This window comes from Hermetia illucens, chromosome 5, assembly GCF_905115235.1.
Source record: "Hermetia illucens chromosome 5, iHerIll2.2.curated.20191125, whole genome shotgun sequence".
Classification (NCBI taxonomy): Eukaryota; Metazoa; Arthropoda; class Insecta; order Diptera; family Stratiomyidae; genus Hermetia; species Hermetia illucens.
The window spans coordinates 61,263,978-61,278,607 of NC_051853.1; the positions used below are offsets into that span (position 1 = coordinate 61,263,978).

The 14,630-nt window shown below is 41.8% G+C and overlaps 1 protein-coding gene across 14 annotated transcripts in view; it reads left to right on the forward strand.

Annotated features, from left to right (window-relative positions):
- LOC119657303 (neurobeachin) overlaps nt 1-14,630 on the forward strand; it is a 511,509-nt gene that overhangs the window by 472,247 nt on the left and 24,632 nt on the right. For 8 of the 14 annotated variants that reach the window (XM_038064152.1, XM_038064148.1, XM_038064154.1 and 5 more), the window contains one exon: nt 1,783-1,860. The exons of the other annotated variants lie outside the window; for them this stretch is intronic. In XM_038064152.1, coding sequence (XP_037920080.1) covers nt 1,783-1,860 — 78 coding nt within the window. The remainder of the gene's footprint in view (nt 1-1,782; nt 1,861-14,630) is intronic. 14 annotated transcript variants of the gene reach the window in all.

Genomic DNA, 14,630 nt, shown 5'->3' on the forward strand with positions numbered 1-14,630 from the left:
CGCCACCCCATCGTTGAAATTGCGTCGGAAGTTGGTATCAGCATCAATAGATTATTCATGACAAATTTATTTATTTATATTGGGGACCGAACTACACAGAGATATTCAAGGATGTTGAAAAGTGTTAAGTAAAGCTTGACGTAAAGTCAGAGGAGGAGCGTAGAATAAAACCAGACATTTTGGAAGCTCGATTGAGGATATCAATGAAGTGGAAACTGAAGCGAAGTTTGTTAACCGAGCACCCACGGACCAAAGAGTCAAGGTTGGACTGCAAGAGCGCACTATCCAGCGGAGACGAAACAGAGGCAAATAACGCGAATAGGAAGCTGAAGGCTGTTCCCATTGCTGCAAGTAGAGGCGAACGTAATGCGCTTGAGCTCCGGTATCGTGGCTAATTTGCAGAAGTGCAGCGTAGCTATGACATGACAAAAGCGAAGTTATTATTGAGGTAGTAATAATTTCGCCACCATATACCTTATCAAGAAAGAACTTGCAAGTGATCGTTTGGCTTTCGATAGTCCACGATAACGATCAGGCTGGATGGATAAAGGAGTCAACGTGGCATGCGGATACGGACTGCTCCTCAAAACAAAAGTGATGTCATCTTGGTCATCAATGCCCTCAAGCGGGGCAACGCCGCTTAATTTGACGGTCACCTTGCGGAATTGTTCTTTGGAGCTCCTGCAGTCTCTGCATAGCTCCCACTTCCGCTCATTCGTAAGTCCTGAGTATCCGAGATATTTTCCAGTCAGCTCACAACAGGCACATAATCATCAGGATTCTTTGCGGTGGCAAAGATAATAGCTAAAATTATCCTGGATCGCATCAAGGAATACGGTGAAAGCTGGGTCTATAGGAAGCAGACTATTTTACGCTCCGGGCTCTCTTACAATGTTAACCTTAATATCCTGGGCAACATTTTGGGACGGTGTTCGAAGTTCAGATCAACTGATCTTCATGGATTTCGAGGAGGCTTTTAATTATGTAAACTCGAAATATATTCAAAAAGTTCTACTCAGGAAGGGAATTCTAGCGAAACTAATAGAGCGAATATGACCGCGCAATTTCTGAAAATGTTGTGGTCCAAAGCGCAGTCCGGCGACGTTGCACTCTATCGTCGGTACCCCTCTTTATCAACAATGACATTGCCTTTGCTGCCTTGCTCGGCAAACGAGGAGGATGGTCGTTTCGTTTGGCGTGGACGAAATTGTTTTAAAAGTTTTAAGCAATATCTTTTCCTCTTTGATATTATTTTCCTGTGATCATGATTCACCGAATCTGCTCTGTTGTAGAAACTTGAGGATAATTTGGCGCCAGGGAGGGGTATTACGAGTTAGGTGATTTTTATGGGCGCAGTGCTACATGCCACAAGTAAAATATAAGGTCATGGCATTACCTTAAATACAAAAGCTATTTTCCCACACGCGTTTTTAATATAACAAATGTGGTAGTCATAGTGTTTTAGAATCATATCGTTCCTATTGAAATACCTTTCATGAGTACCTGGTAAAAGATTTACATTGGGCGAAATCAAGCTTAATTAGACCGGCAGTAAATGACCATCACAAACGAATAAAAATCGGCTCTGAAATTCTTTCGGAACGATAGTAAGTAGAGCAGAAATTTGTACTATTAGGTATTCCTCTTATATCCAATAAATTTTTTCTTATTTTGTATCCAAACTATATTTTCTAAACATTTAATTTAACAAAATATAACACGAAACAAATAAAACAAATTGAAAGCATAAAACTCGAAACCATAATACTAATTGCATGCTAGATTAAGCGATCATCGTTAAGTGACAACATTCAGCCCTTGTCGCCACCAAAGCCGGTTCCGCATCGAAAATTGAAAAAGGTAATTTACAATGTTCAGTCTGTAAATGCTTACAAAAAAACTACACACAGTTATTTGTCTCTTTTCGTGTCGTTTTTACTCCTATATATCACGTCCATATTAAATACAACACATCCTGCGTTATAGAAATACATTGCGATATTTTTTTCTATTTTTTGTTATATTTTCTCCCTTTTGTTCGTTTAAATACACGTTCACCCACACCATTTACCATTCCACTTTGTTCCGTACGATTTTTTCCACATTGTATTCATCCATTTGTTGGTTGCTTCCTTTTATATATGTTGCGTTATCCATCACACACCCCCCACAAGAAATGCTACCACCGCCCAGCCAAGTATTGTAGTAGTACTTATCAAACACCTGTTACTTCTTACTTCACTGCTGATTTCAGTACACGTACGTATGGGGAGCAGCGGGTAATTGTAAGCGTATTCCGCACACGACACTTTACGGAGGAGTAGCTGTCACTGGTAAACCGTTTTGCACCTTGTTTTTCCCGTCTTCGCACCCCCAAACTCCTTTCTCGACGCCTACCCGTTTTTCCTACGACTCATGTCCTTTTATTCTATTTAACGGGACGTAGTGAAACGTCACCTGTTGTTCTTGCAGTACCACACCCCACCCAAAGAACGGGGATGTTAACACACAAGTTGTGGCTTAATTAATGCTTGTAGATGGAAAAAATAGGGAGAAAGCAGTGCGAAATAAAAGCCACCACTAAATCTAGTCCTTGTTCTTGTTGTTCGTTGTTCTGGGCTCTGGGGAAACGCTTAATCCTTGACTGATTGTAACTTTCAAGTAGGATTGTCGCCAAAACTTACGTTGAAATGCTATTTTAAGTAAAAGGAAAAAGGATGTAAGGATCTGATTTTTAATTTTCAGGGTCCTGTGGAAATTAAGGAGCACCAAAATAAGTTCAACTTCTGAACAAAAATAATTAGTTTAATGATGAGATCGTCTAATTGAAAAGCAGAAACTCGTCCCAATTGTTGTTTTCCTTTTTGAACTTCCAAGTTGCCAGCTTGCTGGTTGCAGCACGGTTCTTCTGGCGAAACGACTTCACATTTTTGAAACACTTGCCCTCTTTTTAGGAAAACCTATAGGGGATGCATATATCATCTCATCACAATCTTCTAAAATATGTTAAGTCGGGTACAACCATTTTATCAAGTGATTTCCCGGCGTAACCGCACAGGGTGTATTGCATCAGTAGTTCCGCAATTCTTGGCAAACTCGGCTTGATTCACAATTATTTGAACGATTTTGCGAATACAGTTCTCAAGCGTGCTTTCAAAAATCTTCATGCTATGGGACTGCAACCGGATCGGAAGGTAATTTGATCATTCTGCTCAACTACCTTTTTTTCCATATTTAAACGGTGAAGCCTACTTCCTTCTTTCGTCACAGAGCCACAGAGCTTGGTTTCAACTCTTCGCTTTCCAGATCTCAGATGGGATGTCGTCAGGTCCTGTTGCGTTCCCCGATTGGATTTGTTTTATTGCTCCTTTGACTCCAGCCGCGCTGACAGGTGGAATTGCTCCGTTTAAATCTCCTTCAAATATTCTCGCCACCTATCCATCATGGCTCGCAGTCCGGTAAGCGAACAACTGTTATTTTCATTAACGCAACAGAAGTGTACAGTATCTCGTGTGTTCGTGTCGGATTTGACAAGTCAATACGAATTTCTCTTGCCATCCCGAGTGTCGAGTTTATTGAAAAGATCGGGTAACAGCGATTGCTTTCATTCCTTCTCGATTGGCACTCTTGCAAATTTGCCAGTTGACTAGCCTTTTATCGTCGAAAAACTTGTGGCAGAGGCGTGTCTTTCCACGAACCTTAATTCGTTCATCGTCCCAACTTTTGGGCCCACACTATGCTGTTTCTTATAGAGCGTAAATATCAATTCGCCTTTTCCAAAGGTCTCTTGCCAGTTCCTCGGTCTTTCCAGTGGGGATACCAATGTTTGCATGCAGGCACGTATTTGCTTTGCTCGGACTAATTTTCCTACGATGCCAAAGTGGCTAAGACCCTCCAAAACGATTCGTGCTGGTTGCTGGTGCCTTTCGTGTCTGTTTAATGGGATTAAAATATCACAAATGTAATATCAATAGGATTCCATTAGCACCTCATCCATGAAGCGCTGAAAGGACTAGATAGCAATTCATAGATGTCGCAACTTGTTTTAAGGCTGGCATGTCCATTTCTCCATTATTTTATCGAACTTCGATTGAATGTAATTGATTCTATATAATTGAAATTGGGATTTCCTCATAAACCATTTTTAAAAGGAAATGCATAAAGATCCTTATGTCAGTATCACCAAGCATGTTTAATATGAGCGTGCATTTGACAAACGGGACGGGAGGTAAGGGACCTTTTGATATCGATTTTATATCATTGCCCGCCTGATACACACGCAAACTAGTCTTTGAAGTTTGTGTAACTCCCTAAGTGTTGGAACTTGTACTGAGTTCTGTTCCGTCTGCCCAGATTATAACCCCATAGATAATCATTAGCCCTATTATTGCAGTATATATATAGTGCAGTATTTTCCAGGTGCATCTCATTTTTTCTCTGCTATGGACTTGGAAGTCAGTCCTTGTGGTTCTCCAACATATGTTTTCAACATGCATCTTCCAGAGTAGTTTTTGATTTGCAAATATTTGACCTCTGTTTGTTACTCGTTTCACCTCCGACCCATGTAATCTAATGGCTCTCAGGCGCTTCTTACTAAATGAGACTATATTGGCTTCGACTGGATTTATGCTAAGCCTCGCCTTCCTGCACCGATTCCAGTCCGGTTCGGATTCTGTCACCTACGGTATATATTTTGCCCCTACAGATTAAAGCAATAAGTTCATGGACTACTATGTTCCACATTAATGGTGGCACTTTTGGTTGACCGACCTGCTTGGTAAATATCCTGACATGGATGTGGGGAATTGCACATTAGAACGTTAGTTCTTATATAGTTGTCTATTACCTTCTGAACCGACGTAAAAGTGAACGATGTCGGGCAGATTGGTCTGAAAGATTTAGGGTGAAAAGGATGCTTTCTACTCTTGCCTGTCTCCATGTTTTTAGTAAATATCCCAATACTACGCTGCCCCTTACCATTCTTAGGAGAGATCCTATGGTGATTTCAATGCCTCTGTAGTAGTGGTGAGAAAATGCCATCTGCTTCGGGTGATTTCAGTGGTTTAAAGGTTGACACTGCTCCTCTTACTCTAGCTTCCGAGCATACCTCTTTTGCTAATTTTCCCCTTCTGTCCGTTATCTGAGTATCAGGCGGAATAGTATTGCCTCCAGGCGGAGGGTAGGACCCCGGGAAATGAGTTCCGAGAAGCATTCTCATTTAATCTCCCGTTTTCTTTCTTCATACATACAGAAGATATTGTGTTGTCTTTGACTATAGCTTTATATAGCCCTGATGCCCCTATGGTTTGTTCTATCCCTTCACAGAATTCCCTAAAGCTGTTTCATTTTGGTACCCTGATCGCGATGCTATACGTCGTCAGTTCTCCTTTATTGCCAGTCTTCGATTTGTTTCACCCGGTTAAAGAGTTCCCGCACCTCCTTTCTTATTCTGGCTAGGTTTCTGTTCCGCCAGTGAACATTCCTCACGATTTAATTGTCTTAGCTGGATAGCTGGCCTGATATGCGTCATTGACGACTCTGTTGAGGCCTTCCACCACGGCTTCTAGCTCTATTTCGCTCTTTCTGCCACCGTGTCCTGTAGATAAGCCTTGTTATCAATCAGATGTCTTGTGTAGGAGTCCCAGTCTATTCTTCCCTTTCTGCGGGGGCTTTGATGGGCTTTCCAACCGATGTGTCCTCCGAAGCATTCTTCCCTTATTTCATCCCCTACACATTTCCATCATGTTCTCAATTATTTCCTACTCCTCACACGTGAGTATTTGTTCCGGGAATATATTCAGGGGTATGGCCAGTTGAGTGCTCTTTACTGCATTAGCATAGCTTACGGCGGATCTCCTGGCTCATCCCTTCATCCTTGATCGCCCCGAGAATTCCCCTTTCTGGGACTCGGGCTTAGGTTTCTTGGGGGTATTTCCCTTGTTGGCCCGATTTCCACTGCTCTCCGCTTTCTTAGCCCTAACGCTGAATGTTTGGGTCTTGGGTGTAGACACCTGGCTCTCAGTATTGCGGTGATTTGCCTCCACCTGATGGGCCAATTTGTGTACGGTACGGAGTCTCGCTTGTTTATTGTATGTCTTTTTCGTCTCTTTATTTTTTGTACTCATTTGAATACGATAAGCATAGATATTTTTGATAACCTAAGGAGGAAGTACGAATCTGCTGTAACCCATACTCCCAAGAAAAGGAACGGCATAAAAAGCCATCGCACCCACGAATACCAGTAAAACCTTAAAAAACTGGAAAATGAGAGCCATGCAAAACTGCAATAATTAATTCATTAACGGGAAATATTGGTGTGCTATAGAGGGGCGGTGGGGCTGTAATTACTACAGAACTACAAGGAATTAAAACAGTCGAAAACCTGAAACTGAATGAGGAGATTGATGAGTCTAATAATCAGGATGCTGTTTTGTACAAAAACATCTGAACATGATGGGGATCTAGAATGGAAATCACCTTAGCCATCTTATTATGCTGACCCGCGCTACCTCGGAAATGGAAACACACCACTTGGTGAATGAACAACCCTGAAGGGTGACTTGTTCAGGTGGACCTAGTAATTTATCCCCTCAGTCTGGCAGCAAGGACCTAACCTTGCGCGTAAATGAACCTTGATACATAATAAGTGTGCAGTATTGTGTTTAGAATTCTCCAATGGAAAGTGTATGCCTTTCTGGGTGACCATGAACAGGACTGCTTTTATCTCTTCTAGGATGGACATTTTTATAGAATGACTTTCCCTTCCTTCGCGTAAAGCTCTGCATGTAAACGTTGCAAAACAAATTTGCAGGACTTTAATGGAAATATCTAGGTTTTGAAAATGGATATCAGGACACCTTACAATATCCTAGATTTATGCTGGACTTTATCGTCCAAAAATTAAAGAATTGCCTGTGAAAATACACACACATGTAGCAATCTGTACCGATTTACTTTTTAATCACCTGAAGTACTAAATCTCATAAATTGTGTTAAAAATATTTCCCCTTGGCCTTACATATGTACCGAGCTCCTTTGGCCCCTCAGAATAAATACAGATTTCCGCTGTATGACACATTCCAAACAGAATTTCACCCCATTTTTCTAGCTCCCACACGTTTTAATTTACGCAAGACGACACTAATCGTCACCAGAAAAAAGGTGTTAGTGTTTAACAATTTTCCATCTTCCAACGTGTAATACATCTGCACAATTTGTTTTGCTTTTGTACTCCTCTGACTTTTTTCCGAAGATTTTTCCTAGCTTTTTTTTTTCAACCTACAAGGATTTGTGGGTTTCTTTCTCATCCGGGCATTGTGCTGAGCTTATAGACCGAAACGTCGGACTTTCAATGCTTTAATGTCTCTCCATAAAAACAGGAGTTTTTCTCTAGGCCTAGACTACAGTTTCTTTCTCCTTTTGTATACTTGGGAGACGGCTTGATCCTGGAACGCATCCAGCATACCTATATATGGTGGTATGTTCAGAGGTGGAACTATAGCGCTGATGTCTGATTGCTTTTATGTTTTATGGTCTCGAAAAATGAAGCTATCATCCTGTAATGAGATGGTATTCAGGTGAAAACCCTTCACATAGAAAAGATAAATGGATCTCGATTTTGATTAGTCAACCGACAAATTGATTAGTTACGTGGCAGTATATCCTTCATGGAAAGTGCTGAATAAGGATTTTCCTGGAAAAACCATGGACGAGTCCTTTTGATTGTTTGATTTGTGGGAAACGCAAGCAAGAAGATGTTCTCGTTTTGTGAGGAAATAAAGCGCACTTGATTGACGTCAATGATTATTCAAAGCAACGGAATTTGCATCTCTTGGGTGCAAAAAGGGACAATAGAAGCGTTTGCATCTAGCTGTTGTTCTGATTGGAATTTTACAATTCAAATTCGCTCCATTATGGAATTGAAATGCAGAATTTCTTTGGAATTGTAGACTTTCTTCAGTAGAGGAATATCTGTACAGGCATACGTATGAGGCAAGCAAAACTTGGTTTCTATGGTTTGCTTGGGTGGAATCTGAGTTGTTAGAAAAACAGTTTATTGTTTGAAAACTTGTGGATACTTATAAAGCTTGAATGAAGATTATCAGCATGGGGAAAAATAAGTAGAAAACAATAAAAGATGAGGCCACTAATGGTTTTAACCAAAGTAGAAAGAATACGTTACTACTTGTCTGTTGAACAATATTCTAATGGCTTTTTTTTCATACTGGGCGGTATTTTGCAAAAAAGGACCAATATAGTTTTAGACTTTTTCGAGAATGAAACACTGTGAGCAACACTCTGATGAACATTAGGCCGCGATAAAAAATGTTTCTTCCTTAGAATCTATCTCTAAAGTTGTCACAAGACCAGACTAACTGTAGACCTTGAAAGCGGGCCGGTAATCGTAAGGGATGGTGATGACGAACGTGATGGGCTCGAGGTCCGATACCGTGACGAATCTCGGAAGGTGCACCGTAGCTTGCACCATAACAAAATGAAGTCTATTATTGCGCTGGGCAATGTTACAGAAAATGCATTTGCCCAGTCATGAACTTTACTGGATCGGTGTATGTTGAGGTTAGGGTGGTGTCGATCCCCCACTTACGTCGATTCGTTGGAATACCCGTGGTTGTAACTGAAGCCTGTCACGTGGTGGATGAATGTTCTTCGTAAAGATTCCAAAGCGCGTAACGTCAAAGTGAAGTTAACCTCGTTGTTGATGCCGATCAATTTAAGCAGGCGAAGTCTATTATCTTATTCGGACGAATAAGCCAGAAGCTTGGGGGCATTTCGTCGGTGAACATGAGAAATAATCCTTGGAAAACTGTCTACCTAGTATGTAAACGGAAACGAAGTCACAACATTGCCGACATCGAAGTGAATGGAGAAGGCATACCCATGGCGTGATAGTATTTTCTCGATCCGAGCCTTCGGTGTCTACTGGCGGTCATAGTGAAGGAGGCAGTGAAAAAACTCTTCCTTTGCAGTTTTGCATGCAAAGCCATCTAGTATCGAAAAAGTAACATGGCTTCTAAACCGGCAGGTCCATTGATGCGTTCATGTATGTGAAAAATTTAGTTTTCGTTGTGCAAACAATTACCTCCTCCTTCTTCTTTTTCTTCAGTCTTTGTCCCGTTCACAAGCGGGGTCGGCTCGTCGTGATTAGTTTGGCCATTTAGCTCTATCGAATGCCTAATCTGGATGTAATCTCGAGGCTTTTAAATCTCCATCCAGCGTATCAAGCCACCATTGTTTCGGCCTTTTGGTCGTTTACCATCGACTCGATGTTCAGACCAATCTTCGCAAGTGAATTCTCGTTAGCACGAATTACATGACCACACCATCGAAGACAGCTCTCGCGCAACTTCTCTACGATGGGCGCAACTCCATAACGATCGCGGATATCCTCATTTCGGATGTGACCAAACTGTGTCAGGCCACTAGTCCAACGCGCAACATCTTCGTATGCCTTACCGCAAGACGTCGTTTATCATCCTTTATAGTCGGCCAACACTCGAACCATAGAGAGCGACAGGATGGACGACATTGTGGTAAATTTTAGATTTGAAACGTTCGTTGAAACGTCGATCACGAAACTTCAATTGTAGAACGCCACTTCATCCAGGTTGTGTTAATGCGTGAAGCAATTTCATAACGCAGTTCTCCATTGGCTGATACGTCCTTGGAATCTTTTAATTAATGACTAGTATTGTTGAAACTTGTCAGTGTGGCTGCCAAGAATTAGCTCCGTGAAAAAGCCACCATGAAAGTGGTCAGAAAGTATTCTTCCGAGGTGTCGCTGAGCGTATGTGGATTATTGGGGAGTATGGCTGCCCAAAGTGATCTACAGCAAGCCTGTTTATATGGAACGTGATTATGAATGAACTGTTGGCTAAGCTTAATTCGATGGTTGAATGTGCTTCTTACGCGGATGATATCCTCATTTTTGTTAGGGAGAAACCGTGATTTGAGCTCGAGCAGCGAGGTACTGAATATGGGCATCGTGCTTAGTCTCCGTCGGTGTTGCGGTTTCGACGGAAAAAAAAACCGTTGCGAAATAGTTCACTGATTAGTGACTGACGCCATGTATGTATTGCTCGTTTTTGATCTAGTAGTGTCCGGCAAGCTAGCAGAGAGAGAGAGATTTATTGTGGTGTTTGTTGTCGGGACGAGCTTCCTCCTGACGGAGCATGTTAGAGTTTCTCTTTTCAAATTCTGTCCAGCGTAATGTAACATCCGCAATTTGGAAACATGGCGGTTCATGTAGTGAATCAGTGCCTTACCAGCAGGGGTACGCATCAATACGCTAATTCATATGCGCCTGCTGCCTTCCGGTGACGCAGACAGTTCCTTCCTTGGTGGAAGACAGCCATCGGTTCCGTGTACTTTGAGTTGGTGTGACGTCTTATATGTTCATTTGTACGCAGAACGTTGATTAACTGGTGGAAAAGTTTCATCGCCGTTCTCAGCACTGCGCTGATTCCAGTCAATCTATTGGGGAGCGAACTCCCATGAGACTAGGATCTGCGAAGACTCATCTGAAGTGGCTGTTCCTACGAAGGTTTACCGAATGTTATTTTCTACCATGGAAACTGAGATGGCCCTCTGAAAGCATATGCTCCTGGACAATCCCTGGGCAATGTGTTCTTGGCCCAGTTATTTGCTGATGGTGCTCTTATCTGGGTTTGTTTGTGGTTGCGATTGTGTCCTTATCGCGGAGGGAGCTCCTTGGAGCCTGTTAATTGTGACAGAGGTATTAGATAGACTTCGCATCCACTGGTGTGATACTTCACCCAGTATAAACCAGTGTCCCAGTGTTAGACACGGGTTTAAAACAATCGGTGTCCGATGAGGACCGTGGGATTGTGCCTACATGGCAGGCACTCACGTTAAATCCCCAGGACCAATTCGTAACGAAATCTTCCAAACGCCACGAAGTATGTCTTAGTAGCTCAAATAAAATACCAGGGAGATTAAGTCAGCTGTTAAGGACTTTGTTAGGTTAAGCCTCTACATATATTGGCGACTGTATGAACTCATTAAAAAGATAGGAGTTTTAGTAGCGTTTAGCCATTAATCCGCACCGGTGCTATTTGAGTGTAGCGCAAGTCTGGAAAGAAAAAGCATTTGTGATAACCAATGGAAATTTCACAAGCCAGAAAAGTTTAAGGGAGCTATTTTATAGAATATACATTATTTGCGATATACCAAGAAAAGCGGTGAGCTCTTTAGTAAGTCACCAAAGGAATCCACGGCGCGATGGTTGATGGGGTAAAGCGTCAGTCTCCCAATCTCGCTGCTCTGGGTTCGAATCCCAGTGGCCATTAGTGGCTGTCTTCGTTTTATGTTTGTCTTGCTGCTGTGCTTGCACAGCGTTAAGTATGATGATAGTGAAACTGAAGCACAGTCCCACTAAGAAGTGAACAGGAAACACTAAAAAAATACATGGAAACATTCGCTGTTGCGTGTAATACCCACCAAAAGAGGTTTCAACAAGTCGGAATACCGAAAGCTGAACACTTCGAATATAAAGGTTTTTGGGTTCATCTTGTGTGGCAGATTCCCTATTCACCTTTTCCCATTCGTGTATGCCTCCAATTCAAAATATTTCTGAATATACATATTTATTGCCAAACTCCAACTACACCGTTCATATGAGTTCACTTTATGTAATGATGACGTCGTACACGTCCTAGAATTCGATAAATTCACGTGTAATACACAATGTTGACCCTCTATAACTTCGTTAATAATGGTTGGATTTTAGTCAAACTTTCCAAAATTATGTATTAGAGTAGTGTATTAGAGTAGAATTCCGATAATTCACATGGTCATGGGAAGATTTGATACGAAATATAGGAATTACCAATTATCGGGAGTGCAAAAAAAGAAAATTAACTCTGGGTACCGGAAAATTTGTACGAATTAGCCGGAATGCGAATAATCGGTGTATGAGTTATCTGGATTCCACTGTATTTATAACCGTACCAAAGTTTGTACTTCTAGGAAGGAGGTGGGTTTTCAGGTAAATTTCCAAAATATGGTAATATATTATTATTAACTTTCTTTAAGCAGGATTGGAATGCAATGTATTTTGAAACCTGGATTTCGTATAGATACACCATTGTGATGCTTTCCAGATTTTTCTGTTGGATAGGTTCCGAGAATGAGACTTGCTGCACTTTTTGGGGCAAGCGTTTTGAGCCTTCGGTCCCTAGTTTCACCCGGTATCAAAAATGTCCAGAGTTTTGAAAAGTATAGTACTAACTGAACCTTTTCACGTGATATCCCAAAAGACCATATTCTGTAAAAAAATGTTCATCACCCCCCCCCCCCCCCCCCCCCTTTTACATGTATGGGCTGTCGCTGTCGGTTGCTGTAATACATTTACAGCCCCCTCCCTGATTTTTCTTTCTTTTTGGCGTAGAATAGACCTACGCCACGTAGTTCAAGGGTGACCTACTCGCCACTCATTTCGCCCCAGTCGGATGCATGGCATAACCCACAATAAAGTTAGTACTCTTTCTTAATGTGTGACTTACCCACTATCACCGCTACTTCTGTATTCTGACCTACATGTCCACGGGTATCTGGCCTATACTTCTACGTTATTCATTGTCTTAGACGATAATATCCCGATGATACTACGCAGACATAAATTTATGAAAGCTTCGAAAGGGTAGCAATGGTTGTAACTTTCCATATACGATTACACAACATTAGTGACAAATAATCTCAGATTATGGACAAAACAGCGAAAGTGAATTCTACGCTGCTCAAACGTCGAACGGTACCAAGTTCGATACTGTTGTCGGCAGAAATAACGCTACCAAGATATATAGATACTTTAACGTCTTCGATTCAAATGGGAGAAGTGCGAACTTTCGCCTCCTTTTCCTGGCCTATCTGGAGGTGTTTGGGGGAAAGTGATATGAGTCAATGAACTCCACCGGCTCTTCCCACCAAAACAGTATGAAGAACGTCGCAGATAACAAGAAGAAATAATATCGGCGACAAGATGCAACCCTGGTGAGTTCCACTTTTGACTTACCTGACCAATTAATCTCAGATTTCGTTCTGTCCAGCACATGACAATAGCTATCAGTTTTTCGCAATGCCGCTCCTACGTAGAGCATTCCACATTTATCTTCGTTTGATACTGTTGTAGGCGCGCTCAGAATCGGTGAAGAGCAGGTGGAATTGGGATGCAAACACCGCAAGTTCTCCATAATCATCCGAAGGGTGTAAATATAGTCTCTACAGACGTATCAGAAAGGTAAACAACCTGCTCTCTGTTAGGGGTTTTCATTGATGCTTTCGAGAAAGACTTTAGCTGGTATTTTCAAGACGGCAGGAAGCATGCAAATACCCGGTTGTCATACTCGAGGTGGGTGCCATTCTTCCACTCATTGGAAAAGATATCAGTTTCTCCGATCTTTGAATGTGTGGTAGTAACAATTCTACGGAGACTGTAGAGGCTGCACGGGAAATTTCCGCACGAGGACAATCAAGAATGGTGGCTTTGTTCTGGTTTCTGTTGAGGGGAACAGTCTGTATATTTTCATATCAATGTAGTTTGCCGTATCCTTGGAGAATTGCGGTGGCAGCACTTTAGCTGCCCATCACTGAGGATGAGAAGCCTACCGTTAACATACCATAGTATCATATATGGTAGCGACATTTTTGCTCTTTGCGGCAGCCTCTTTTTCACACTAACGGAACATCCGTGCCTTGCACTCACTCCCATTCAGAGCCATCAATAGAATTCTCAGCTCCTTACGTTCATCGATCTGCCCCCAACCAGGTTCCTCCTTTTAAGACGTAGGCGACGGCTTTGTCCGCCCCAGATATAAATGCATTTTTGAATGAAGTATTTGGTATTCAATTCATTGTGCGTTTATTTGGAAATCCTGGGGAGGTCGAGATTCAGTGTCAGTAATTAATAACGATAGCGCGTAGGCGATGCTGGCGCATTATACCCCACACACGAAATAATAATTATAATAATCGATAGCTCAATAATCCAATTTGGATCTAGGCCTAGAAGGAACGCTTGAAGTCAGTATCGCGGTCAACAATCAGAATAAACTCGAATTTATAGCCTTTGAATTAAAGCTCAGTCGGCATTAATTTTATGCGTTACGATATGCCTTCTCAAAATAGGGCAGCATGTGAAAAACTGCCTTTGGCTGGGAGTTATTACTAGAGGATTCCCCCAAGTATTTAAAATCCCTGAATATAATCTCTGTTGATAAAGTCTTCACACCTCCTCCATATTTTTTCCTGTCGCTCCGCATAAGGATAAAATCCTTCTCAGTATATCCTAGAATGCCTCGAACTTTATCGAGGCAATTATGTATCTCAGTAGATTGAATATTTTCTGGAGGGTGACCCCTCATCATTCTACTATTGAAGCTCTTTCGTATATTTCGGCCATACTGGGACGCACAGGAAATGATCCCGATGTAATAAATACTGGTCCGCATCACACGCCTTACTTTTGCTTTGGACAAAAACATTCCTTCTCATAATTTTCCTTTATATCCTCATAATATGAAGTCCTGCACTAAAATTATCATACCATCGATCTGGAAAAATCTTATATAAGGCAACCTTGCTGGCCTGGGCGC